This window comes from Hirundo rustica, chromosome 14 (genome assembly GCF_015227805.2).
Source record: "Hirundo rustica isolate bHirRus1 chromosome 14, bHirRus1.pri.v3, whole genome shotgun sequence".
In the NCBI taxonomy this organism is placed as follows: Eukaryota; Metazoa; Chordata; class Aves; order Passeriformes; family Hirundinidae; genus Hirundo; species Hirundo rustica.
This window is the reverse complement of record NC_053463.1, coordinates 11,067,114-11,094,380: the sequence shown is the minus strand read 5'-3', so window position 1 is coordinate 11,094,380 and position 27,267 is coordinate 11,067,114. Positions and strand designations below refer to the sequence as shown.

At 42.2% G+C, this 27,267-nt stretch overlaps 2 protein-coding genes across 4 annotated transcripts; one reads left to right on the top strand and one right to left on the bottom strand.

The window, feature by feature from the left end:
- Positions 1-635: 635 nt before the first annotated feature.
- Positions 636-5,484, bottom strand: PTTG1 (PTTG1 regulator of sister chromatid separation, securin). The gene is made up of 6 exons (XM_040078383.1): positions 5,343-5,484; positions 4,035-4,137; positions 3,552-3,730; positions 2,661-2,739; positions 1,750-1,902; positions 636-791 (listed from the first exon to the last, which is right to left on the bottom strand). Exons 1-6 carry the CDS (start codon positions 5,400-5,402, stop codon positions 712-714), a joined length of 654 nt encoding a protein of 217 aa, XP_039934317.1. The 5' UTR covers positions 5,403-5,484; the 3' UTR covers positions 636-711.
- A 77-nt stretch (positions 5,485-5,561) lies between these two features.
- Positions 5,562-16,089, top strand: SLU7 (SLU7 homolog, splicing factor). Of its 3 annotated transcripts, none has more exons than XM_040078440.2 (16): positions 5,562-5,623; positions 5,993-6,185; positions 6,782-6,935; positions 7,169-7,249; positions 7,484-7,648; positions 7,795-7,860; positions 9,223-9,270; positions 9,773-9,904; positions 10,179-10,276; positions 11,628-11,695; positions 11,892-12,031; positions 12,751-12,912; positions 13,346-13,450; positions 13,634-13,708; positions 13,939-14,043; positions 14,944-16,089. In XM_040078440.2, exons 2-16 carry the CDS (start codon positions 6,022-6,024, stop codon positions 15,121-15,123), a joined length of 1,743 nt encoding a protein of 580 aa, XP_039934374.1. In that variant the 5' UTR covers positions 5,562-5,623; positions 5,993-6,021; the 3' UTR covers positions 15,124-16,089. The 3 variants fall into 3 exon arrangements, with proteins under 3 accessions (XP_039934374.1, XP_039934375.1, XP_058278487.1); XM_040078441.2 differs by lacking the exon at positions 5,562-5,623 and adding an exon at positions 5,679-5,875; XM_058422504.1 differs by lacking the exons at positions 5,562-5,623; positions 9,223-9,270 and adding an exon at positions 5,715-5,875.
- The last annotated feature ends 11,178 nt before the right edge of the window (positions 16,090-27,267 follow it).

Genomic DNA, 27,267 nt, shown 5'->3' with positions numbered 1-27,267 from the left:
ATATTTCAAAGTAAGAAAAAAGATCTTTATCTCTGATAAACTTCCATAACATATATGAAGTACTGGTGCCTCTCTCCCAGTGAGGTGTCTGTTTGTACCTACAAAAAGTTACTACCTAAATTTATGTTAATGTCACACCCACACTGCGTCTCATACCACTGTTCTGAGGTCTCACATACCAACCAATGTATTTTTACCTACCAAGAGGCCATGTGAGGACACTTTGTAACCACTTTCAGTGCCTCAGTTATGGGCATTTTTCTGTAGAGTAGTCTACAGCAGCATAAGAACCCAACATACACCACCTTAGCCACTGTGAAGAGTAAACAAGTTCAAAGGGAAAATACCAGAAGAGTACCAGCTCTAGTGCTTACTTTACACTAGTACAAATTAGTTCAAACCCCTGCATGTTTCATGGATCAAGTTAGGCAGTGAGGTCAGGATTTTAACCTATCAATCACACATTCCCCAACCAGCAGGTACCAGCTCCTAGATATAGGTGACAACAGTGTATATGCCTTGCTTAGAAGCTTATCCAGGCCCTGCTTTACCTGCTTGTCAGATAACCTCCTCCTCAAAGCTCTATTCTACCACCTACATCTTGGGCTCACTGAAAAAGGACAAGTACAATAGTATAGAGGTTAAACTAGCCTTTTATTAAAATATAGAATTAAATGAAATTTGACCTCAAAAGAAACACGAGAGCACACATTAAATATATGCATTTGGAGGTGGCATGTCAATGATCTCATCCAGGGTAGCAAGGAAGTCAGCAGTCGACTGTAGTAAGTCTGCAAGTTAGAAATAAATCAAATCAGTTTCTCAAACTCAGAATGCACACTAACATAAGCTAGCTCCCAGCAGCTCAGCATAAACCTCTTGAATAAACAAGGGAAATATTGCTTCACTGTATAAGTCAACACCACCTAACTGATCAGTTTGCAATGCACCACAAAAGACTGCTCAGTGTACTGCTTTTCACTGGGTAATTTTCTTCACAGTGGCTGGTAGGGGCTGTGTTTTGGATTTGTGCTGGAAGCAGCATTGATAATTCAGGGATAGTTTAGTTGTGTGAGCACTGCTCAGCAGTAGAGTCAAGGCCTTTTCTGCTCCTCACCCACCAGTGAGGAGGAGGCTGGGAGTGCTGAAGCATCTGGAAGGGAGCACAGCTAGAGCAGCTGACCCCAATGGGCTCAGGGGATACCCCAGAACATATGGTGTCATGCTCAGAAGATAAAGCTGGGGGAAGAAGAAAGGAGGGATATTTGGAGTTATGGCACTTGTCTTCCCAAGCCACCATTGCATGTGACAGAGCCCTGCTGTTGTGAGGATGTTGAACACCTGCCTGCTGATGGGAACTGCAAGAATTCCTTGTCTTGCTTTTCTTAAATGCATGGTTTTTGCTTTAGTTATCAAAACTGCTTTTATCTCAAAGCATGAGTTTTTTCACATCTTCTGATTTCTTCCCCATCCCACAGAAGGGGAGCAAATAAGCAGTTGTGGTGCTTGGCTGCACCTGGGTTAAGCCATAAGTCAGCAACACCACTCAGACAATTGTCTGAACTGGCAGTGTTGGCCAGGTACACTGAGCTTGACTACACAGCAGAAGCTGCTTGATACTGGTGCACTGCTCTGGGAGTTTACACAGCAACAGCAATTCACTGCTGTCGCCAACTGACTTTTTGCCCTAACCACTGATGAGCATTGTGTGTACTGAAAATCATACTGAAACTAAAAGTTTCCACTTACCGGATTCCCATGAAGTCTCTTCAAACTCCACAGGTGAAGGAGCCATGTTCACACATCTGCCATATGTCCTTTCAAATACCATGAGGGGAACACCAGACAGGTTGATATTGCTTAGTTTTTCTTCTTCTTCTAGAACATCAAAACTCTCAAAGTCTGTTTGAGAAAGACAATAAGTGTGCAGTAGCCTCAGAAGCAGCAAACTCTTCTGGACTAAATAAAATGGGAGCCAATCTAAAACAACACAACAATCTCCTCTTGTTTACTTGCAGTTACATCTTTTAGTTGTCCATGAAATCCCATACACCAACCCTGATCCTAGACTGCCTAATAAAACTGATAGTGTAAAGCCGTTAGTAACTCCAGCAAGTAAAGTATATATGTTTCATCAACACCACAGTCTTCGGCACAGTAGTTTTCACACCCTTACATCCACATGAAGATGAAAGGTTTAAGGACACACTTTGAAGGACTGAGATACAATATCGAAAATGGGATGGCCTAAGAACAGCTTTAGAAGTTTCATCTTCAACTATTATATTCCACAGCAGTAGGAATCTCTTCCATTACAAATCATCTTGGCACACACTCTTCTGTATTCCTTTGAATACTTGTGTACTAGTCACTATTTAATGAACTAAGAAGCTAATACATGGATATTTGGAACTTGTTTCCTATCACCAATAAGAGACTCAGAATAACAAATCTGAGGCACAGCCATTACTGTTAGAAATGCCACCTCATTCCAATTTAAGTATTTCTGAAGCAGCAAGCACTGTTACATTTCAGAAAGGACTCATGAGAAATGCAATGCTGGCTTGTGTGCCACAGGTGCTTGGACAAATTCTTAGAACAATGCCACCACTCATGAAAGCCTTATTGTTAATTTTAATAAATACATCAATAGTTCTTACCTTGAGGATCCGAAGGAAACATATTTTCTATTTCTGGCCAATCTTCTTCAGCCACTGTATGGCAGCTTTCTAATCCAGTCTTTTTTTGTTAGTCATAAAAAGAGAAAGTAACATTATTTGAGCTACTATAGAACATTTGTAGTGGCTTTCTTGTGCTGTTCAGGTCCATAGACAGGCATACCTGTCATACTTTGCTCAGTCAGGCCTAAATTGTAATGCCTTCAACATAAATAAGATGAAAATGGGCAAATGTTTCAGCTGAATTTATGTGGTGCAGTACTATATGTGGTGGTAAGAGATGACTGCACTAGAACAGGTAACTCTTAAGATATGGATAAGACATTAACTCAGACTGTTTTCTCTAGAACCATCTATATAGGTGGCCTGCTTTTGGGTAGGATAGAGTTATTTTTCTTCCTAGCAATCCTTATGAACCCATGTTTTGGATTCACAATGAAAACAACGCTGATACAAGCAGTTTTTTCAGCTATTGCCAAGCAGTGTCTAGGCCGTCTCTGCTTCTCACAACCCCACCAGCAAGAAGGCTGGGGGTGCACAGCCAGGACAGCTGACCCCAGAGGGACATCCCATACTGCATAACATCTCAGCAGGGACCATTGGTGGGAAAGCAGGGCTACCACTGCTCTGAGACTGCCAAGGCATTAGTCAATTGTTGACAAGGAACTGGTTTTGTTTTCCATGAGATTTTTAATTATTAAATTACCTTAATCTCAGCCTATTATTTTTCTCACATTCACCCTTCCAATTCTCTTTTCCTGTCCTATTAAGGAGAGAGGGAGTACCCATGTGATGCTTAATTATGTCAGAGTTAAGCCACAACAGCAGGTAAATTACAGATTTCCCCTTACAGCATAAGTGTGCTGTACTCACTTGGTTCACAGTGCAAGGCTGATTTTTCTGTATTATCGTATCCATCTTGGTCACAACTCCTCCAGTTTTATTGACATTTCCAAGAGCCTTTCTGACAGAGTGAGATGTGACCGGAGAAGTACTGATTGCTTTTTTAGGAAGTGGAGTGTTAACTTGTGCTCGTTCAGCTGGGACTTTTGCTGTAATGGGGAGGGAGGGAAAAAAAAAGCAAACTTCAGCAACACTAAATCTTGCCTAAATAAATGCACATGCTGGAAGACTAGCAGTCATGGAAATCACTGTTCACCATCTGTAGCACATAGGCCACACTTATGACAAAAGCACAGTTACCTTCAATTTTATACTAACTGCTGAGCTTGGAAGAATTGGTTGGGTAAGTGGATTGATGAATAGAAAACGATTACCATTAAAAGCAGTGAGTAACAAAATGTGATTTATACCCTTCACTTGGTCCCTTACTGACTCAGGGCAGCAAATACATACAAGATCCTGAATGGAGCTTCAGCTGACTCCTGGGAGCATGAAGTTCACCATTCTCCTGATCAACAAAAATCAGAGTTGACATCTTCAAATTGATGAGAACACCCTGTAGAGTCCATAGATGAAAAGGGAAAACACTTTTTGTCATTTGTCTCATCACAACACACTTTATAAGCAAGCCCCATTAAAAACAAGAGCTATCACATACTGGTCTCTAGCCAAGGGGAACAAACCCCTACTCCCCACCATTATACAGCAGCTCAGCTAGAGGCCCCCAGGTTTGAAGGCACTATTAGTGCTCCTGCATTGTGCTCATCACTGCTGTTACACAAGTGAGCAAGCAATTCCTCTTTAAAAAGGTCTGCAGGAAAACTCAGAATCAGTTAGTGAGGCTGGAAAAGATCTCCAAATAATTGAGTCCAACCTAAACACCACCATCCCAAGCACATCACGGCACTGAGTGCCACAGCCAGCCTTTCCTTAAGGACCTCCAGGGACAGTGACTCCATCACCTCCCCAAACAGCCCGTTCTAACGTCAAACCACTCTTTCTGATGATGCCCTAAGTTTTAGCTTCCATATTTGCAGATTCTCTGCTGCCTAGGGATGTAGTCTTCAGTTGCATATGAAGTGCCAGTAAGCTCTCTTCACAGAGCAGGGAGACAAAACAAATCCTTTTCCTGCTAAGGACCAAGGACAGCTTTCAGCCCAACAGTATAAACAGCGGTGGATTGAAGAGAGAAAACAAGAAGGATAAGACCTCACAACCTGAAGCTGTAATTGGACAATTAAACCCCAATATGCAAATGGACCCAAACTTATAAAAATGTAAGATCTCGTAACGGGTCAGCCATTTCGTCACCATTCTTGTCCACCGTGGGTGCAGCCTTGGTCTCTGGCTCCTGTCCCGCCCAAGGTGGATCCTAGGAGGCCCTTCAATAAACACCTATTTTATTCTCTAGCTCTGTTCAGTTTCTGTTTCATGTTAGGCTTCTTAGGCATCACTGACAGGAATTCTTTCTAATTGCCAACTAAAATCCCCCCACCATAGCTTGATGCCGTTTCTTTTTGTCCTCCTGCTAGCTGCCTGAGAGAAAACACCGATCTCCGCCTGGCTGCACCTCCTTTCAGGTGACAGCAGCTACCGATAAGGCCTCTCCTAAGCCTCCTCTTCTCCAGGCTGGGCACGCCCACCCCCCAGCAGCTCCTTACCAGACTTGCGCTGCAAACCCCTCGAAACTCCTATTCTCTGTACAGCTTGAAGCAAGATTCGCAGCCCCAGGCCAGCCCTACCCCCGAACCCTCAGCTCACCTCAGAAAGCGACAGCACAAGAAAGCTCGGAACGGCAAAGTCCAAATAGCTCTCAAACATATGAGAACACCGTCCCGTCCAACGGCGCCACCTTTTAAACCGGCCCCGAGCCGCCCATTGGCCGCTTCGACCCACGCGCAGCAGCCGATTGGCTGACGGCGCCGCGCGCACGCCGCCGCACGAGAGCTTAGGGGCGGGGCGGGGCGGGCATAGGGAGCTGGCTCCGTCCCGGAAGTGAGCGGAGCCGCGGGGCATTGTGGGGCGGCGCTGCGGCCTAGCAGGTAAGGACGATGGGGGACCGGGACCGGGATTCGAGAGGGATCGGGATTGGGATCGGGATTCGAGAGGGTGGCTTCTGTAGGCTCCGAGCAAGTGCTGGTGTGTCCCCCGCCCGCGCCTGTGCCCGGGCCTGGCGCGGCTCCCCCGCGGTCGTTCGCTCGCGTCCCTTCCGGGGTACGCGCAGGCCCAGGTCACACGTAAACAATAAGGGAATTTTGTGTTTTCGGCATTGGGGCTTCTTTTTCAGGACAGAGGTATGTCAGGAATGCAAAATTCTGAGTTAGCTCATTTCACTGTGTGGCACAAAGTCACGTTGAAGAGCTGTGATGTCAGAGGATGTTGATCTGTAAGGCTTTTCTTTTGTCTTCTAGGGTTTTTTCTGCTAAGGAAGAAAGCTCAAATGGCCTCAGGTGCGGTAGCGAACGCCCCTCCTGCAGGAGGGGCAAATGATGTGAGCCTGGAGGAACCAAAGAAGATGACAAGGGAGGATTGGAGGAAAAAGAAAGAATTAGAAGAACAGAGAAAACTAGGAAATGCACCAGCTGAAGTGGATGAAGAGGGAAAGTATGTTTTACTAAAGCTGTGGTTATTCTAAAGCTGCTGAGGAAAAATGTCTTTTCCTGTTGTGGTTACAGAACAATTGCCAGGGTAGCACGTGATTTCAGTGTGAGTTACTGTAGGATTCAATAGTTGAACTTTGTCTTTTAATATTCCAGTCATCAGATATTTTCTGCAAAAATGTAGGTTCAGTGTTTATCCTCTGTCAGCTACTGACAGTTGTGCTAAAAACTCCAATCCATGAAGCTAATAGCACATGGTACTTTAAAGGTGGGCAAAACATAGTACAGGGCTCTTTACTGTGTACCTCATCTGTTGCCTCCCTCTCTTGATTTTACAGGGCTTGTTGATTCTGAGAAGAGAAATGTTGCTATTTTTTTTTGCTCAGTAGCAATACACAGAATAAGCCAGTAGATTTGAAGTCAGGTGATTAGGTGGCAACAAAATCTCTGTGTTTGTAAAACTGAGAATTTGTTTTAAAGCTTCATTATGTATTACTACTCCCAAAGCACTTGAGCTTTAACGTGAAGGTTGTTTGTTAGACGAAGTTGTTTTGGGTTTTTTCCCTGTGCCATTTGTTCACTGTACAACATCTTTTACAGAGACATCAACCCTCATATTCCTCAGTACATCTCCTCGGTACCCTGGTACATAGATCCTTCTAAAAGACCCACTCTAAAGCATCAGAGACCTCAGCCAGAGAAACAGAAACAGTATAACTCCTCTGGAGATTGGTACAAACGAGGAGTTCAGGAGGTATGCAAAATGTTTTCCTCATGAAATAAGGATTTGGGTGGATTACATGAGGAAGATTTCTGATTATGTGCTTTTGAGAGGGGTGGGAATTTTTTATTCAACAGGCAAATTACAGAGTCTGGTGATAAGCTAAACATGTTTGGGCTTTGAGGGAGACACACTTGAGTGGTAGTGAAAATGTGAGCTTGTTATTGGGAACCCTTGTGTGAATCTGCCCTTGTGTTTCCTCTCAGCACGCTGTGGCCACCAGGTACCGCAAAGGAGCCTGTGAGAACTGCGGGGCACTGACACACAAGAAGAAAGACTGCATGGAGGTAAACTGCCCCCAGAAACTGTTTTAATTGCTTTCTTAATAGTAGAAAATACAAACAAGAATTTATGGGGTTTGAAGTCAGTTGTTCTACATAAAAGTGCAGAACAACCTGCATTTATTTGCAATCCACAGCACTGAATTTAACTTGCTTTAGAGGAGCTTGATTGATGGTATTTTTAAATATGTAAGTGAGTAACCTAATGCACTGATCTAACCATCATTTTTTTTCTTTCAGAGACCCAGGAAAGTTGGAGCAAAATATACAGGGATGAACATTGCCCCAGATGAACACGTGCAGCCTCAGCTGATGTTTGATTACGACGGGAAGCGAGACCGGTGGAATGGTTATAACCCCGAGGAGCACATGAAGATTGTTGAGGAATATTCCAAGGTTGATTTGGTACGTAGGTGCTGTGATTTACTGGGGAGAGAGTTAGTGTTTGGTGTGGCTGGGCTGGGAGGAGGGACACTTGGATTGTGCTCTGTTGATATTAGAGCTGGTGCTAAAAAGAAATATTTAAACAAATGTATTTTCGTGCTGCACAGGCCAAACGTACCCTGAAAGCCCAGAAGCTTCAGGAGGAGCTGGCATCAGGGAAGCTGGAGCAAGTGGTAAGTAAACCTACCTAATTTATTTTTGCTTAGGCTGAATAAATATAAAACAGATTATTTCTACTTTCTGACTCTTTTGACTCTCTATACAGGGTCTGCTATTGTGTTTTATGCCCTTCAGTAATTTAAAGGTTTTCCTAGCACCAGCATGTTCTGTGTCACACTCAAGAACTTGAAGCAACTTCTTTCAAATGAGAATTGCTTTGTGTTCCCCTTATATGCAGAAATTCTGTGTGATTGTTACTGCTCCTGAAATTAATGGCATGGAATTTGGGGTCAGAAGAGCTTGTTTTCCATGTAGTAATTTTTTTTCATATACTGAAATGCTTTTCTCATATTTAAAGATTGGTACAGTCTGACTAGTGGTGAGGTGATGACTGTGCATTGATTTAGTAATGTGTAATATAAATTGGAATAGGAAGGTGTTTCTTCAAGAAGAAACAAATTGGTTTAAGATAAAATCACTGTGACTTACAAAATAGGGAAAAAATAGAGACTGCTGCTGGTCAAGAGTAGGTTTTTCAGAAAAGCCTCCTTGCAGAGGCTGTGCTGTCCCCTCGTGGCTTGTCACTAGATGGCACAGTGACCTCGATCTGCCACCCAGCCCAAACCAGTGCTTTGACCTCCCCAACAGAAGAGATTCTTCCTTTTTGTGCCTGTTTTATGGAGCAAATACTGTTGGCTTCTGTATCCCTACTGCTTATAAAATGGAACTGTAAGAAGAAAAGTGTGTTCGAAATTTAGGAACTGTGTCTGAGGGAGAGGACTGGTCCTGATTTGCATAGTCAGTGCTGGCCAGTTGCTGGTCTGTGTTCCAGGGCTCACAGCTGTTCCCATCTTTACTGCTGCAAGTATTTTTTAGTTAAAGACTAAGCAGGGTAAAAAAATTAAATCTGGCTGTGTTTGTCGAACTTAAATTCTGTCTTCTGTTTCGTACTTAGTATTCCTGTAAATCTTGACTAAATTCTTGAATACATATCTCCTTAATGCTTTTTTAAGCTTTCGGAGTTGAAACTTGGTTACATTTACATGATGTGAAGTGTTATAGTCTAAATCCTCAGTGTTCAAAGGCATAACATGCTCTATATAACAGCAACAGTTTTAGAATTTGGTGTTCTTGAAAAGAACTGGAAATTTTGTTGGGAATACAGTGAAAACTTCTCCAACATGTGTGTGTCACAGAGACAGCTAAGAGCATTTTCGTAGAATGTTATGTAGCAGTGTTTCTGCATTTGGGGCCAGTGGTAAATTGTATTTTGTATCCAGCACGAAGCTCTGCTTTGATTGCCCTTTGTATCCCTGCCATCTTGCTTTTTTCCACTATCTTGTCTTCTCTGCTGATGTGCTCTTTGTTTGCTGCAGAACTCCCCAAGACACCAGTGGGGAGAAGAGGAATCAAATTCACAGACAGTAAGATGATTACCCACTGTATGACACCATGGGCAAAGAAAGAACCTGTAGTAGTGGAACAGTAAAACAAGGGTGGCACAAGGGTTTGAATGTTGTGTCCATGCCACTGCCTACCTCTTCTTTGGGCAGAGGTTGCTGGATTTCATGAAGAGGCTTTTTGTTTTAATTCCTATGTGTTGTCAAACCTTAGAGATGCAAGCACTAGATTTTTAACTAGATTTTAATGTGGTATATTTTGACCGAAATAACTGTTTTCTTAATATCATCATAGTTATGTTCTAATAACTATTTTCATAGAAGGAAGTGAAAATTTTTTTACAAGAATGCTTCTGAAGTGTTGAAAGTTAGATTAGCCTAAGAGCACACTTAAGCCCAGGTAAACTGTGCCACATTGTAACTACAGGGATTGCAGAATTTTAAGGAAACCACAAAAATCAGATTCTTGTACATGTCTCCAGAGTGAAGGAACTCTTTTAGTTAGAAATTTTCCATTTCTCCTCAGGAAAGAGATCATAACAGTGAAGATGAAGATGAAGATAAATACGCAGATGACATTGATATGCCTGGGCAGAACTTTGATTCTAAAAGACGCATCACAGTCCGAAATTTACGTATTCGAGAAGATATTGCTAAAGTGAGTAAAGAATTCTGTACAGATGTTCTTCTGTATTCTTGGGAGTTAATTTCAACAAATTACACGTTCAGTTGTTAATGACTTTGTTTATGGGTCTTGGAGTTTGGAAGTTAAGGTCTATTCTCAGCTCTATTCCTGCACATGTTATGACTTCACCAAGATCATCCTTTTGCATGGATAGAACTTCTTAAAACATCGAAACTGGAGGATGCAGGAGTAACCTAACTTATTTTAAAATCATAAATATTAAGTATCTTTTTTTTTTTCCTCCCAGTACTTGAGGAATCTAGATCCAAACTCTGCTTATTATGATCCCAAAACAAGAGCAATGAGGGAGAACCCTTATGCCAACACAGGCAAGAATCCAGATGAGTAAGTAAAAATGAGGTCATGCTTGTATATCCAACAAAATTCTTAAAACTGAGATTAATAGTGTTATGTTTTCTTTTACCTGTATGTCCTTTAGCTAATGAATCTCTAGTCAGTTATGTATACATGTATTAGTAAACCTGGAAAAACTCTGTTTTATTTAGGAACACATTTTGGTTTCGTGTATAAAAGTGGTATTTTTGTAATACTGACTGATCCTTATCTTCAGGGACATGTGGACCGTGGTTAAGTGTAATTATCTGTACAAGGGCCAGGGCACTGCTGCATCTAGAGGTGATGCCTGTAAACAATAATTATATTTATGTAAAGTATTTCAGTAACCAAATCTTAAACTTTATCCTTTGTTTCTTGATTCTGGAGACTAACATGATGTGTTTGTGGTACCTTACCAAATATTAGTATTAGGAGTAAGATCTCCTATATTAATGGATTCTGCATAGAAAAGGTGTGAAAGTTTTGGCATTGTGTAGATAATTTAATTAAAGCTGCTATAGGCTGGCTTTTGGCTGCACACTTGGCTCCCTTAAACCCCGAGTCAGACACTTGACTTGTGCTGGGAACATTCAGAGCAGACAGACTGTGAGGAAAACGAATTCAGAGAACAGTAATTGGATTAGCTCGTTGCCTAAAATAGAATGGCAGTACCTAAATGACAGCAAATAATGCTCTTTCCACCTCTCCTTACCCCCAGCTAGAGCACTGCCAGTCAGTTCTTTTTTCTAGATGCAGATGCTTTTGCTTCTCTCAAGTCATAAATTGACCTTTGTTGAATTTAAGTTTCTGCCACAGCTTTGCAGACCGAAAATTTTTCAGAGTGGCTTAGGGAAGGTGAAAGAGTGGGGAATTGGATTGCTAGCATTATTTGATCCTCAGTGTGTGTTTCATGTGCTGACTGTGCATCTCTTCAAGGGCTGTGCACAAGTGTCTCAGCTTTACAGAGAGCAGTAAAGCTGTCCAGGCTTTCTTTAACTCAGCCAAATATGCCGGGTCTGGATTGAAGAGTCGAAAATCTGGAAATGAGAATCACTGTGCTGGAATATCACAGACTGTAGATGCATATTTATTGTGTAACTAGGTCTAAGTTTAACTTTTAGTGCTTGGCATCTCAGACAGAACTTCAAGTCTGTGTCATGTGTCCCTGTGAACACAGACATCACAGTTTTTGAGTGGCTGCCTAATGCTTTCATGGCTTTACAGGGAGCGTGGGTTTTTGTTTCATACTTGAAGTTGAATGCACCTTCTTCTGTTCTTAACTCTTACTTGTCTGTTGCACTTCTGTTTGTATAAAAGGAAATCACATAACAAATGCTAAGAATTGTGTTCTTTTCTGCAGAGTTGGTTATGCAGGTGACAACTTCGTTCGCTACACAGGCGATACCATTTCAATGGCACAGACTCAGCGTAAGTGGGGTTTGGGGTTTTTTGAAGGAAATTGACTTAAAATACTTAACAATACTGCTTTCTTGCAAAAGAGAAATAAGTAAATCTTTGTAGACAAATACCTTCTTTCAGATTGCTCCAGATTTAAAGAATGTAATTGGAATGTGTATGTCAGTTTTAGAGTAAGTATTGAGTAGAATCTTGTGTGTGTACACAGTGTTTGCCTGGGAGGCTTATGACAAAGGCTCTGAAGTTCATCTGCAAGCGGACCCTACAAAACTAGAGCTCCTTTATAAATCTTTCAAAGTGAAAAAAGAAGATTTCAAGGCACAGCAGAAAGAAAGCATCCTAGAGAAGGTAATAGGCATTTGGGTTTATTTAATAGAAATTCTGTTGAGTTTGAAGTCTGGGTCTTGGGGAACAAGTCAGATTACTAATCCTGTGTGAGAGGGCATCAGCTGTTCTCAGCAGCTTAGACTTAAAATATTTTTATATTTATACACACTATTTCATCAATTATTGGGGGCTCCTCCTTTAACTGTCAGAATTTCTCCACTGAAGAAATCTGAATTTCTTTCTGATTCAAATTTTGGGTACAGTCTTTTAGATAAATACTTATTTTATATTTTGCAACTTGTTTCTTGGACAACTGAAAAAGAGCTAAATAATCCATTTAGATTCTAACTATGTCAGCATTCAAGTTGGTAGGGGGACAGGAAGTATTGCTCTGGTTGTACCCAGGCTGTTTGGCTTGGTCTCAAGAGTTTTTCTGCTTTGAGTGAGAAGTATCACTTGTCATCCTCCAAGCATAAAACAAAATAAAAACAAACAAAGAACCACAACAAAAGACCACACATACACCAAAACCCCCACAAAACTAAACACCAAAAGGCACCACAGAGGCCATAAGGAGATGATGTATTTCTGTCTTAACTCTTCACTAAAGATTGAACTGTTTCTACTTCCATGCCTTCTTGACAAGGTACCAAAGGTTCTGTTTCTGAAATGTTTGCTTAACTATATAAAAGCTGGTGTTTTTTCAAAACTATTATATGTAATTTCTATTTGCATTTTAGTATGGAGGACAAGAACATTTAGATGCCCCTCCAGCTGAACTTCTGTTAGCTCAAACAGAAGATTATGTGGAGTATTCTAGGCATGGAACAGTCATCAAAGGACAGGAGAAAGCTATTGCTTGTTCTAAGTATGAAGAGGATGTGAAGATCAACAACCATACAGTAAGTCCTAGGTTGCATCAGCATTTTTGAAAATTAAATACCATCCCATTGGAGGTACATTAGGATGCAGTACAGTATTATTAATTCACAAAATATATTTTTCCTGTCTCACTGTGACACTCTCCCTTTTCTGCTAGGGTGAAACTTCAAATTGTCATAGTTGTGATGTGAATTTGAAAAGTTGCCATGGCAATCTTAAACTAGAGAGGAAGTTACTCTATTTGCCTTCCACTTTGAATATAAGTTGACCACGTCTTGTTGTGGTTCTCTTTTTTGACAGTGTACCTGTAAAATAGCAAAAGTAAAATAGCAAAAGTATTTCTCTTAGCTTCCTTTTGGACTGTTTCAGTAATTTACTTACCAGGATGTCAGCTCAGGAGTAAATTCTGGCCTGCCTGGTACAGGAATAGCTGTATGGTGTGTTCTCTTGCAGTGCATTTGGGGTTCGTACTGGAAAGAAGGCAAGTGGGGTTACAGGTGCTGTCACTCCTTTGTCAAGTACTCCTACTGTACAGGAGAAGCTGGGAAAGAAATTGCTGTAAGTATTCTCTTGTTTATTCGTATGGAAAGAGCTAAAAATGTATTTATATTCCTTACTTAAGGTTTAGGCTTTTGCTTTTTGGGGGAGGTTGGTTTTTTAGCAATTTGTGGGATTTTTTTTGTCCTTCCCCTCTCAGATGTGGTCGGTAACAGGGCATCCTTGTTCTTGTCTATTGTATAGAATACAGAGGCAAGTTTAATGGAAGAGCAGCCTGAGGAGGAAGAACACATGACAAAACCCAAAACACTGATGGAGGTAGGATGTTTCCCTTTCTCAGGAAGACAAATACTTCTCCTCAGCATTTTAACTACAAAATTCTGTAGAGTCATGATAAGCCTGAAAATTACTAGACTGCATTGTTAGAACATTAACATCTCCATTGAAAACTAAGCTCTCAGCATTAATACAAGTTTGGATTTGGTGGTTTGGACATTATTAATTTTGGCAAGTTGAGTCATAACAGTAATTTATTTCCCACCTTACAGATCCACCAAGAGAAACAGAAGGAGAAGAAAAAGAAGAAGCACAAGAAGAGCTCAAATTCCGACAGTGAGGGTGAAGAGAAAAAGAAGCAAGAAAAACTAAAAAAGGTGCACTATAATCTTCAGTGGCTTTGTGGCAAAAGAAACATGATATATTTTACAGCATCAGTTTTATGTAGTTCTTATTGATATACTATGGGATAGTTTGATGCTAATTTTGAGCTAAATTAAATTTAAAATGCTGTTAGATGTTCTAAAGTCCATCCCCTATTCCTCAGGCAAACCTTCAATAAATATTTAGTTTTGAAAGACTTAATTTAGATGACTTAGAACATTTCATGTCTAGGCATCTGTTACACCTGTAGGTCTATAAAAGACACTACAGAACACAATGATCTGTGTATTGAGGAAAGATGGAGAGATCAAAGGCAGTGTCAAATCTTACCCTAACACTTTGTATCCCAGGCTCGGCCCAGTCTCACAGCTGATGTCATAAATCCTTGCCCCTGGCCATCCACTGCTGAGCAGTGGTGTGCTCCCGTGGGCACAGCAACTCTGAGAGGAAACCTATTAAAACCATGGTTAATTAAAGCAGGGTACAGATGCAGCTTCTTTTCCAGTAGCAACAGTAGTAGTTTGAGGAATGAGATAGCACAAAGCATTTAAAAACTAAAACTCCAAACATATAACGAAAAATAACGAATAATTCATTTGTACTAGCTAGATCACGATCATATTTTAGGTAAATCCTGTGAGTTTCTTACTTGATTTTGACATTTGGAAAGAGATGGAAGTGTCTTGTTTACTAAATAGCATTTTACCATCATTTTATGTTAAACACTAAAAAATGGGCATTAAGTGAAATGTGCTGTGTGTGGGCCAGATGTGCATTGCTTATCCCACCCTTGTGCTTGCTCCTTGTCCATCATCTAAGAATATGACAAACCTTCATTTTTTTTTGTTTAACTTTCAATGTCAAATTTTTGATTCCCTTTGCTCTCACTTCAGGCTCTAAATGCTGAAGAGGCTCGACTTCTCCACATCAAAGAAATCATGCAGCTGGATGAGAGGAAGAGGCCGTACAACAGCCAGTATGAAGCCAGGGAGCCAACAGAAGAGGAGATGGAGGCCTACAGAATGAAACGGCAGAGACCTGATGACCCCATGGCGTCTTTCCTGGGCCAGTAGTCACAGGGGCATCGTTCCAGTGCACCAGGCTTCTTCCACAGTTGTTTACAACTCTAGACACTTCATTCCCTTGCACATGTCTAAAAAGGCAGAAACCTTTTTGTGCTCTGAAGGAATTTCTGAAAGCTTCTTTCAGCAGACATGAGCAGCCTAGTACTTGAGTTTTGTAAATGTGTATGTGTACAGATACAGGCACATATATATAACATATGTATAGATAAAATACATGCAGCTACTCTGTTAAGTTCTTGAAGAAGAGATCTGACTGAAATCCTGGGTTTATTTGGCCAACTAATACACGCTTACATTTTTTATATATATATATATATATATATATATATATATATATATACTTGGCCAACTAATGCATGAAGTTGTGATACAGTAAAACTGACTAGTCAGAAGAAATGGTCAGCAGGTGTCAATATAGAATGGTTGACAAAATATAGGCACAACTGCTCCTAGGGCTTCTTACTTGTAAAGCCTGTCTCATGACTGTGAAAGAATGTTTCTTGATCACTTTGCAATTAGTACTTTGGAAATGTAAATGTTAATTGCTTTGTTCTCGTTAAATCAGTCTAAAGATCTTAAGTGCTGTCTAGCCTTTTAAATGAAAGGGTTAGGAGAAGCTGACTGTAGAGTTTAAGTTCCAGTTGTTTCTTCAGATGTATTGCCACAGGAATTTCAGTTGCAAAGATCTGAGTTCTTTGGTTTCTGTTTGATAACTGTGTCCTGTTACATGGTGTGACACCAAGTGTCAGGCAGCAGCGTCTGCTTTGGTTTGGCAATGTTAGTCCTTAAACTGGAAGTTTTCCCCTTTTAAGTAATTAAAAGATGAAGAACTGGGTAAAAAACTGTACAGCATGACTTCAGAGGTAGAAGGCTTGGGAATTACTTCTGTTGAAGCTTAAACTATCTTTCCAAGCAAAAACTGCTCTTTTCCACAAATTACATACAGAAAACAAACCTGTAAGTGTCCTGTGTGTGATTTCACAGACAAGTTTGAGGGACTGAATGTTTTGATTTGGCACACATAGCTAATGATGGCAATTCTGCACTGGTCTGCAGTGTAGTTCTGTATTAATACAATATGTGGTATTCTCATTGGTGATCAAAATTTTGAGTATTTAGTGTGTCAGATCCTCTGCCACACAATAGAAGCAAACTGTCTGAATTAGCTGATTTGAACTGTGAGGTGCTCTTCTTCTCAGGGCTGTAGCACCTGAGGTTGTGCCAGCATGCCCTACAATTGCCTTTGGCTTGGTCGGTGCCAAGTTCAGTCTAAGGGAAGAGGAGCTGTCAGAAGGGTTCCTTGAGCTATTTACATACCTTTCTCAAAGCTGCAGTTTAGTATTAAAAAAAAAAGTTAAATCTGAAAGATTTAATTCTTTGTAAAGGAGGTAATTCAGAAAAAACACAGGAAATAACACAAAGGAAATTTCAAGACTCTGTAAGCTGTGGATTGACTGCATGCAAACTTTAGTACATCGAGTCTGTACTGAATTTATGTGAAGTGATTGTTCAGGGATTAAAATTCAGTGCTAAATTTAGAATGCTTAGATTTCACCAAGGAGTCAAACCCAAGCACTTGGGGCAATAGCTGATCCTTGCCAGATCTTTAGTCTGGACTGTAAAGGAAGAGAGCTCCTTTAAAGGGTTCTCAGGTTCTTTTTTTTAACCTTGAGAGGACAGTGTGTTATCCTGAGACTTGTTCCTAAACAGCTGCAACATTTATCTGATGATTTTTAAGAAAACTCATGCATACATTTCTAGCTAGAATACTCCAGTCAGATGGGTAAAACATTTGTCAGAATAAATAGCAGGAAATGGGGAACAATGCTGAGACACTGAGAACCTTTCAGGAATAAACAGACCTGTCTGGTTTTCATCACAAATATGAAATGGCATTTCTCCTCTTTAGGAGTTTATTCTTGGTGCAGCATTTCATGCACAGAACTATGTAGGATTATTTCTTGGATCATGAACTTTTTTGAACTTGCCCCAGTTACTATACAGACTTCTCCAAGATCAGGAAAGGAGTATGGTCAGAATTAAAAAATGCTGTTTTGTTCCTCACCTGCCCAGAATTATGCATTGGGCTGTCCACTGAACTTCATAAAATACCAGTCCTGCTTTGAAGCAAATGTTTCATGCTAATAATTTTTATGATAAATCAATGTAAATCAGCAAGGGGGTTTTGTATGAAAAAAAAGTTACTAATATAAAATTATAAATACTTATTTCTAGACTGTGAACTACATGGGTTGTGGAACAAATGGTTTAGACAGTAAAATACTTTTTGAGGTGAGTTTTGTGGCAATCTGATAGTCTGTAAAACGCAAAGGTTTTACCCAAGGGTTTGTCATGACTAATGGCATAGTCATTGCTAAATAGTCATTTCTGTGACTAATCCCCATGTAGTTAATTGCTGGGGTTTGCTCTTCTGCCTTTGTAACGGTCACACCAGGCTGCATATTTATTGCTACAGTTGAATTTTCTGGTATCTAAAATATCAAAAGCCATTTTTACAGGCCCATTTGTAGAAGACTCAAGAATTACTTACTTTTCACTGTATGTTGCAGAAACCCAAGCATTTGCAATTTTAAGTTACTGCCACTGTCAGAATCATCCTGAGAAGTGACCAGTGTCTCAGTTCTCCAAGCTGCCCTGTTGAGCTCTCCAGCCCAGGGCAGCTTGGTTTGTGGCAGGAATGCTTGTTCATCCATGCTGGGCTTATTCCCCACGATGGCTGAGGGATTCATGCATTCAAGGGTCCTTCCAGCTCAAGATCAGACACACAATTCATCGTTCTGTCTAATCCAGGCCTAGTGTGGTTGTTCTTGTGGCAGGGGTGCAGTTTGCTCCTCTCTCTGCCTCCCTCTTCCTGTTCCTTCACCTGGCCCTGCTGATGGAGACCATTTGTAGATGCTCCAAGACAATTTCATTGTAAGATCAGAGGAGTGAGAGTTCTGTGTTCACGGTGTTTGCTGCTTTAGCTGCTTCCAGCTCTGCTAGGAGGCCTCAGCAGGAGTTAACCACCTAAAAAAAGTGCTTTTTCAGGAGTGCTTTGCAGCCCTTGCCAAGTTACTGGCTGTTGGTTATACTGTCTCCCATGTTCTGTTTGGTCATTGATGGTTTTGAATACCTTGGGGGGGCGAAAGGGGTTAATTTGGGGGGGGATTGGCACAAAAACAAAATCCTGTACTTTCAAGTTTTTTGTAGATAAGCTGAAAAAGTGATTTCTGATATGATTTGAAGCAATTCTTGCTTAACTGATTCATTTGTCAAACTGAAGATGTGTGTGATGGGACAACGCCAAAAAAGCAATTCCAGGCAGATCTTGGCTGGCAGAAGTTTCATGTCTCTCATGCTTCTGCTGGTGCAAAATTTTGAGTTTACAGTTCCATTCTTATGAGAACTCCCAACAAACCCTTGACTGACATAAGCTGATTAACTGGAGACTCTGCCTTTCTCCATAAGCAGCATCTGTTCCTCAGGAAGCTCAGTTAATATTTCTGCCATGAGGCGTTGCCCAGCAAGGGTTGAACAGCCCCACAGATCCAAAGATGCAGAACCAGAGCCAAGCTCAGGAGTGCATGGATGTGAGCGACTCTGGGATGTCTCAGTCCCTCCCTGCCCTTCCTTTGGCACCAGCTGCTCTCCTTCCCCCCACAGCAGATCCCCAGCACAGAGGGGACCCCTCAATGCCATGTGTATCCATGTAAGCAGCAGGGTCTGTGGCATTGCTCTGATGGCATTTCAGGGGTGTCTCAGGGGGGTTTGGGGAGGCTCAGCAGAGCCCCTTCCAACACATCAATGGGATTTGAGCTTTTGGGGTCACTCGGGTTAAGAACCTGTGACCATAACCTGAAGTGACCCTGGCAGTGCCCGCAGAGCTCGCCTGGGGCACAGTTATCTAACACGAGAAATCTGCTCTGGTCAATAGAGCAGGGAACTGGAAATAAACAGCTTGCTCCCTTTAACTTACTGGATGAAAGTGTGTAAACAGCTGTGTAGCCCCAAATATGTCCATTGAGGAGCTTTCCTCAATTCTGTGTCTGAGAAGTGCTGAGTTCAAAGCACCTTTCTATATATAAATATATATATGGTAAGTAATTTTGCCTAAATTATATAGAGCAGAATGGTAAAACAAAAGGAATTTTTCACATATTAAATAAAAAAGAAAACTTTTCCAGGTTTGTAAGTCAATTGTCATCATTAGATGAGACTAATAGAATTTCATATGGTGTTTCTAGGAAAATTGCTTATTTTAATGTATATAAAGCCAAATTTGAAAAACAGAAATCAGTTGTAGCATCTTGTATATCCCCTCACAGGATTTTCAGAACTGACACCTTGTGTGCTTCCTGTTCTCTGTTAATAACTTTTTGCAACTTTACCACATGAGAAGCATCTTGAAATTTGTTCCTGAGTTTCTTTCTATAGTGAAAATTCTTGCAAAATTGTTTGGAAATTTCCATTGTGCATGGCTTGCAGGATAAGGTTCTTATTAGCAGGAATGTTTCATAGAAAAGAAAATACGTGCTTCCTAAAATATTAAGTGTAAAATAGCTTTGATATCATCCCAATGCCTTCTGAAGTTCAGGGAAACTCCAGAATTTAAATGATTAACTGGCATTTCCAGGCTCCTGGCCAAACTAACACTTATCACATCTGAATGTTCTGTTATTAATGAGCCAGGTTTGCTTGGAGCCCTCTGAGACCCTTCTTAGTGTTTGATTACTAGAATAATATTGCTTTTACTTGTGAAAATATGTGCTCAAGATGCATTGGGTGACAGCCTGATTTTTTGTTTTTTTTTTTCAGAAGCTACATTGCTAGAAGCACAGGATGGTTTGGGCTGGAAGGGACCTTAAAGACACGTAGCTTCACCCAGCCTGCCCTGGGCAGGGACACCTTCCACTAGAGCAGGTTGCCCCAAGCTTTGTCCAGCCCTGGCTTGGAGCACTCGAGGAAGGAGGAGTCCATAACCAGAGTCCACACTGCAGAGACGCAGATCACATCCTGCTGGGTCTGCACGCTTAAAAGCTCCACTGCAGAAAACAAAAGCACGTGAGAAAGCAATACCTGTTGTCAGTCATTATTCTAAATTAATCTGTCCTCCAAACCCAGACCTTCATGTTCTGTATCGCTGTTGACCCCCGGTAATTTTTGCTTTAATTTTTTGTCCCCCGCTGCTGGGTTGGGACTTCATTGCTGTACCTTGGTTTATCCGGGACCATGGCAGAGCTGCCCAGCTCTGTATCTGGAACTTAATTGTGTAATGCTCCTTTTTCTTTGACATCTAATGACCACATGATTTATTTAGCCTCCTGTAACAAAGCCCCCGTTGTGCAGGGTGTTGTGAGGGAAAGCGGAGAGTCGGCGGCTGCCTGGCTCTGTAACTGGAGTGCCAGCCTGCCAGGAGTCCCCCTTGGAATTTATTTTTTTAAGTGCAGAGGAGAGCAGCAGATAGGTGATGACAAAAGCAGGCAGCAGCTGGCATTGCTGGTCTTCAGCTGGACCCTTGCCCCAGGGGATCCATGATGTCCCTCTCTTCTTACTCCTCTGGCTTTTTACAGTTTTTAAAGAAACACACGATCACCCTTCCTATGGGACCTGTTTATTTGCACTTTATGCCTCTCTTCTAACACCTGTCTGCAAGTGGGCTTACTGAATACATTCTTTTTTTTCTTAATGTAGTAAGAAGTTGTGTTTAAATTCTGGTTTTATAAATACCTGGAAAAATGAGAGCATCCAGCTTCTGATTAATGCCACGTTCCCTGAGCAAAATGCCCTGATTCTATTTTGAAGGCTCTCTCTTTTAAAGAAAAGAGTTTTGCTATTAATTTGTGTGGAATCATTATCAGACCCAGTGCAGGTTTCTGGTAAATCTGTGTTTGATGGTCGAGTGCTGGATCCACATCCGTGTTGCAGGTACACACCTCTGCCATGAGCTCAGGGGATCCCAGGTTGGAGGGACAGGCCCTAATGCTTCTTATGTTTCATGCTGCACTCCTTTTCATCCTGAAGGAAGCTCAGCAGCATTCTCCTCTCTCTCCTCTCTCCTTTCTCCTGCCAGTGACTCAAAATTCACCCAATTCCTCTGTTAACTCTTTAGGCTCATAAACCATCAGGAAACTAAATAAAAGCCCTGATCAGCTTCTTCCAGATCATCAGACAGAGCCAGCTCAGCAGAGTTCAAGTGCTAGAGCTGCAGCCAGGCTGCTGTGGTGGGCAGGGGAGGGAGGGGGTGAAGGCAATTTCTCCCCTCCCAGCACCAACCCGGACTCATTTCCATTTAAATACCTTGAGCAGATTCTGCTCCGAGGCCCGGGGATCGCTGGTGATCTGTGAGCTATACAAAATGAAGTTCAGCTTCTTTGAGAAAATATATTAAACTGTGAAAATAATTAAAACTACTCATCCAGGCTGGTACAGCCCCTTGAATCAGAAAGTAAAAATGTCCCAGTGAGGTGTGATAGGATTTTCTCTTCCTATGAGTTCAAAGAGCCCAGACATTGCTGGTGTAGTACTTAAATGTGCCCACAACATGGTTTCAGAGGGAAAACAACATTTGCTTGGCTAAATATTTGTTTACTTTTCTAATGAGGCTTCCAGATATGATTTGATTGTTCCCACCTAAAAATGTACCCTTATATATTTTACCAGGGACAAATGTAACCCTACTCAGTCGGAACTCCTAGTGAAGATTCACATGAAGCCATATCAATTTAAGGTAGTTTTTTGCAAGTGTGCTTTCCCCAGCACATAGCTGCTCCCTTCTGCTCCGTGCTGCAGCCAAAAACCCCGTTCCTTGCAACTGCTTACAGTGCTGAGAATTGGGAAAGCAGCCTTGGAAGAAGCATGGGGAGAGGAAACTCCCCATAGCTGCTGTGGCTGCAGGACATTTTGTATTAAACCAGGGACTGACGGAACACAGGGACCTGTCTTTGATCCATGGAACATCAGGATGACTTAGAACAATAGTAGTGACTTTGTTAACCTTTCTTCTATAAACTATTACAAATTAACTAGATAATAGGCAGTGAAAAAAAAAAATAAAAAGAGGAAGTTGATTATGTATTGTTATAAGGTCATGCAGAAGGATTAACTCCTGTAGGAATTATTGGATTTCAGTGAAAAAATAATGAATATGTGTCAGTGATGACAGTGCCTTAGTCCTCTCTCCTGGTGTGGTCGGTAGGTAGGGCAGCCACATCTGTGAAGAGTGGGGTCGATGAGCTCTCTCAGGGATATTATTTTATCCTTTTGTCCATTAGGCTGCTGTTACTTGGATGGTTTTGGTGGCTAAACCCCAGGATTTTTATTTTTCCTCGCTCTCAGTGCTGCCACTGACCTAGTTCTGCAGCGAGTAACTGCACAGCCATCTGTATCCCAGCCGATGCCAAGGAATGAGGATAACCCTGAAAGGTAACAGCCCTCTGGCTGAAGGGAGTGTTCATGGGCAGCATTTGCTCTTTGTGTTGCTCCCCCTTTGGCCTGCGCTTTCCAGCACCTGGTAGAAGAGGCTGGGAAGGCAGAAGTGCTGGGAGCAGCCCTGCAGGGCTCCGGGGGTTTGGCCAGCCCTGCCCACAGCTCCTGGGGTTCACTTTGCGATACATGTCCTAAAGTTAATTCATGTTAAAAGATATAAGATGCAATTCACCCCCTGTAAATATAAGTTTTACTTCTAATCAAATATACTACGGGTTAACTGAAACGAAAGCTGCACGGAGAGGGGTACAAGGAATTTCTTTTGCCAGAGATTACACAGGAGGGACACGAGAAACTATGCTAAGAATTACAGGAAAAGGGACACGAGGATACCTCTGCCGGGAATCGTTAAAAGGAGAACAAAGACAACGGAAAAGGGAGATGGAGAACCCAGAGAACCAAATGATTACATCAGATCGATATCTCATCCGTCTCCTCCCGACATTAACATCTCCACACAGCACCTGGACACAACCATCAAGGACATTGTCTTCCCAGGAGAATCCATTCGAAAACATCAGAACCCGAACATGAATATCTAATGAGGCTGCCTCGGAAGAGGGAACCTCGGAGTCCCGAGTTTCTCTCAGCGATCCAGTGTATAAAAAGAGACAGCTCCAAGCCAGAAATGTGAACTTGGGGGGTGACAGACTGACAGAGTGTGTTACCGCGTTCACCCAGCGCCGATCCCGGGCTCGACACTGTCCTTTTAATTGTGGCTATCAGAGACTGTCATTTTGTCTCTCAATAAAATTCTAAAATTTTGATTTATAGAATTTGGTCTATCATATTTATTACAACTTTATCCTGCCTTGAGGGGTTCAACCAGCAGTGGTTTGGTGTATTGGGGGCTCTTGGAGTGAAGAGTCAGACACAGCCAAGAGAAATTATTTTAATGTTGAGTTTCTCTGCTGTCCCTGCTGCCTGTACATATTTCTCTGGTGCTGGCACTGTCCCCTGGCAGGAATGTGGGGTGCCAGTGAATGGGAAGCAGAAATCCTCCCTGCTTGTGTTGATCATTGATGTCTGCAGGTTTTATCCAGAACTGTAAGTTCCTGCTTCCAGGAGCTGCACGTGAGTGCAGGACACATCCCAGCACAGGGCAGATTAGGCAGCAAACCTGTAAAGCAGCCTTAAAATTCAAACTTTGGCCTACAATCCCGATTATTGCTTTCTACTCTCAAGCAGTTTTGTGCAGTGACAGTGGCAGTGCTCAGAAATGAGTTGTGCCGATGGCAGCCCCTGACACGGTTATCAGGGGTGTCATGAGATTTTATGCATCTCTGAAAGCACCAGCTGTAAAAATTCAAGGCTTTCCTGAAAGTCTTAGCTTTCAGCTAAGAAATCCACCATGTATATCAATACTTCTGGGTGTGAAGAAAAGTTTGAAAACACATCAATGTACTCTAAAAGTTTTGGTACCAAAGGACAAGTAAAATGAACATCAGCTCTGTTGCTTTTATAAAACCCCTTGTTGATTTTAACTCTTGGCCCTGTTTATTATGGTTACTGTAAGTTTGTCAATTGCAAACCTAAGCAAACTTTGTGATTTGTAAATATCCTGAGAATACCTTGGTTAATTCCTAGGGGTGATGAATGGAGGGTGGAAAGCTCGTGGCTGGTACAGGGGTGTCACCGAGACACACAAAGCAATCACACGCAGAGATTTTCGCAGAGGTTCCTCTGATCCAGCTCCCAGCTGAAAGAGCGGAGAGAAGAGACCCCTTTGTTTATTCTTTTACTTTTATACATTTGTGGGTCTAGCAGAAGATTGGCTTTTTGGTGTTTCCACCCCGCAGCCTCAGTGGCCAGACCAATTGTCAGTTACAATTGTTTTTAGGTTAGAAATATGCAAACAAAGGACAAAGAATGAAAAACAAAGGATTTGTTTATGTTACATCTGTGGGAAAGGTAGAAAACTGCTCTAATATTCTACAGTAACTAAAAGATCTGACTCCATTTACGAAAATCAAAAGGCTAATAAAGAAACTCAGAAAAACCAGGGTAACACAGGGGTGAGCTTTTTGCCTTGGTTCTGTCATGTTCTCTGACACTAATGTGTTCCAGTGTTTTAATTGCCAAGAGCAGCTCTAAATTCTCTTTGGGGGTGTCCCCATCACATCTCATTCAATCATTGTTAGTCATTAAACATCTTGCCCTGTGATTGAATCCAAGGGTAGAGCAAAGGGCAATTATTCAGGCCAAATCTACAGTGCTTCGTGTGAAGGCAGTGGGAAGGTTTAACTGCTCTACTTGTGACACATGGATTTATTGTGACATTTGGGGCCCTAAAGGAGCTTCCACCTGCTCCCTGGTACTCTGCTCAGTGTTCCATGTGTGAGTGTGACTGCAGAGCCCTGCTGGAATCCAGCCTTGGCACTGTTTGCCACTGTGAGATACACACCACCAGAGCTGCAGACCATATGAAACACTGAATAACTTCTTCACAAGGCAACTGGTTTATAAGTGAGGAGGAGCATTAGGACATGTGATTTATAGTTGGGAATATTTTATGTTTGGTGAATGTGCTGTGTATTAGTGCAAGTTACTGGTGAATTTTCCACTTGTTTAGAGCTCAGGTTTGGTGACACTGTGGTGACAGGGCTGTTTTCCCAAGGCTTTGCAGTTTTGCAGAGGTCCAGGTGATCTCCTGACGCTCTGCACCTTGCAGAGGCTTTCAGCACTCAGGTTATGTGGGGATTGTGTTGGTTTTCAAGGCTCCCACAGTTTTTACTGGGTTTGTCCTGACAGGAGTGTGGTTAGAAGAGTGTTGCTCATCCCCAATTAGCACACAAGAGACACCTCATTTAGGGACCTTGGACTCGCATGTGCATAGCTGTCTCTCAGAGACAGAAGTGGGCACTGCGCTGTGTCTGGAACAGTCTGGACACTGTCAGTTCTGATGTGCTGAAATGTCTTTAAAAATCTCTTTATATATATAGGGGCCAAGCCTTACAAAGATCTGTGATGAATGCCAAACTCTGCACAGTGAACAGCTCTGCTGCAGGGCTCAGCTGCTCGAGTCCTGGGAGAGGCAGGAGCTGGTGAATTATCTCTCTGAGGAGCAGGGTGGGAATGACAGCTTTGGCTTCCTCTGTTTTCTCATGTGGTATGCTGGAACCTTGATTATCCTGTAGGACTGAGGCCAGGCTTGTCTGCAGCACTGTTCCAAACCAGCCATTCTCTGAAAGACCTGCACAGACGTTTCACAAATGTACAAAATGTACAAAATTCCTGTGCAGAGGCACCCATGGAGTTGCCAGCTCTGCCCCCAAACCAGAGCTCTGCTCATCACTTGGCAGGAGAATTGCTCAGGTTTGCCTTTCTCCCCCAGTGCAGGATTATTTTCCTTCTCATTTCTCGGACTGCTGGAAATGTCCCCTTTCCTCCCCTGGCAGAATTGATCAGATACCAGCTCACTGCTGGGTGAAAATAGGATTCAATGCAATGACTAAACACTGAGTTGGTTACTGAGTAACTTCTCAGGAGCCTTTCTCCATACTTGGGGAGTTACTGAACAGGTGCTGGTGAGGAAAAATCGAGCTGTGGGATGGCCTGTTTGTATACAGGACTTTGAAGAGGAGCCTGGCTGCTCACAGAAAAACCTCAAATATGGACTAAACGAATAATCAGTGAATAGAATTCCAGAGGCTCTTCATGCTCAGGAGAAGTGGACTGAGACTACCAACAAATGCTCCCTGTCCTCTCCAGCTGCTCTCAGTGCACCCAGCTCCGAGCCCCCCGTGATGGCACAGCCTTGCTGCAGAGCAGGGGGCGGCCGGGCACAGCCCAAAGGCTCAGCCCGTGTCCCACTGCAGACCACTTTTGTCCTTCCCAACGCATGAAAACAACATAGCCACAGGAGAGCAGATTTTTTTTGTAGGAAATGTGGAAGGAATGCCCAGTGTTCCCTTGAGAGACAATACATAACAAATCAAAGAGCTGTGGTCTGCGTGGCATTATCCAGCTTAGTTTGAGGGAAAAAATAGTGGCACAAAATCAGCTTATTTTTTAAGCCCATCTGGAAACTAGTGGGAATTCATCTCACTGAATAAGGCCATTATAAATTATATCAGGCTTCATCACATATATTTGGAGACAGGAAGAATTTATTGCAGAGTCTTGAGTCGATTCAGAGTCACACAAGATAGATGAAAGCCTCAATCTGTGAGTCTTCTGTGCACTTTTATGAACAAAATATTTAGAAATAATTAAAAAGCTCCATGAAACAAAAACTGTATCATATAAAACACAGCTTCAGAGTTGCCTTGAGCTGCATTAACTTTTGCTGTACAACCCTTTTTCTCTCCCCCTAAGAAAACACTGTATAATCTTTTAAGCAAATCAGATCTAACCCCTTTGTTGGATTAAATGTAACTACTTTCAGTTGGATTTAATTCGTTTTTGTCCAGCAGCGCTTCTCAAGTGCCCCAGAGCAAGAGCTCTTGGCCCGTGCACAAGTGACCTCAAGCTGGGGACAGCACAGCGCGGGATGCTCCCGGAGCGGAGACATCCCGGTGGGATGCACAGCAGTGCCCTGGCTTGCAGGGCACAGAGCACTCACCTGGCCTCTCCTCTGCGGCCTTGGCAGCATATTCATGGAATTTTTCAGTCGTGCCCACGTGGGAGCCGTGGCCGCCAGCCAAG

What these genes read in the sequence shown, in the direction of transcription:
- SLU7 (XM_040078440.2), top strand. Translation starts at nt 6,022, where the DNA reads ATGGCCTCAGGTGCGGTAGCGAACGCCCCTCCTGCAGGAGGGGCAAAT. An exon ending in ACAGGCAAGAATCCAGATGA is followed by an intron (nt 10,277 to 11,627) that starts GTAAGTAAAAAT and finishes TCTTTTCTGCAG; the next exon opens with AGTTGGTTATGCAGGTGACA. An exon ending in AAGAAAGCATCCTAGAGAAG is followed by an intron (nt 12,032 to 12,750) that starts GTAATAGGCATT and finishes TTTGCATTTTAG; the next exon opens with TATGGAGGACAAGAACATTT.
- PTTG1 (XM_040078383.1), bottom strand. Translation starts at nt 5,402, where the DNA reads ATGTTTGAGAGCTATTTGGACTTTGCCGTTCCGAGCTTTCTTGTGCTG. An exon ending in GTTTCCTTCGGATCCTCAAG is followed by an intron (nt 1,903 to 2,660) that starts GTAAGAACTATT and finishes TTTCTCAAACAG; the next exon opens with ACTTTGAGAGTTTTGATGTT. An exon ending in AGAGACTTCATGGGAATCCG is followed by an intron (nt 792 to 1,749) that starts GTAAGTGGAAAC and finishes TCTAACTTGCAG; the next exon opens with ACTTACTACAGTCGACTGCT.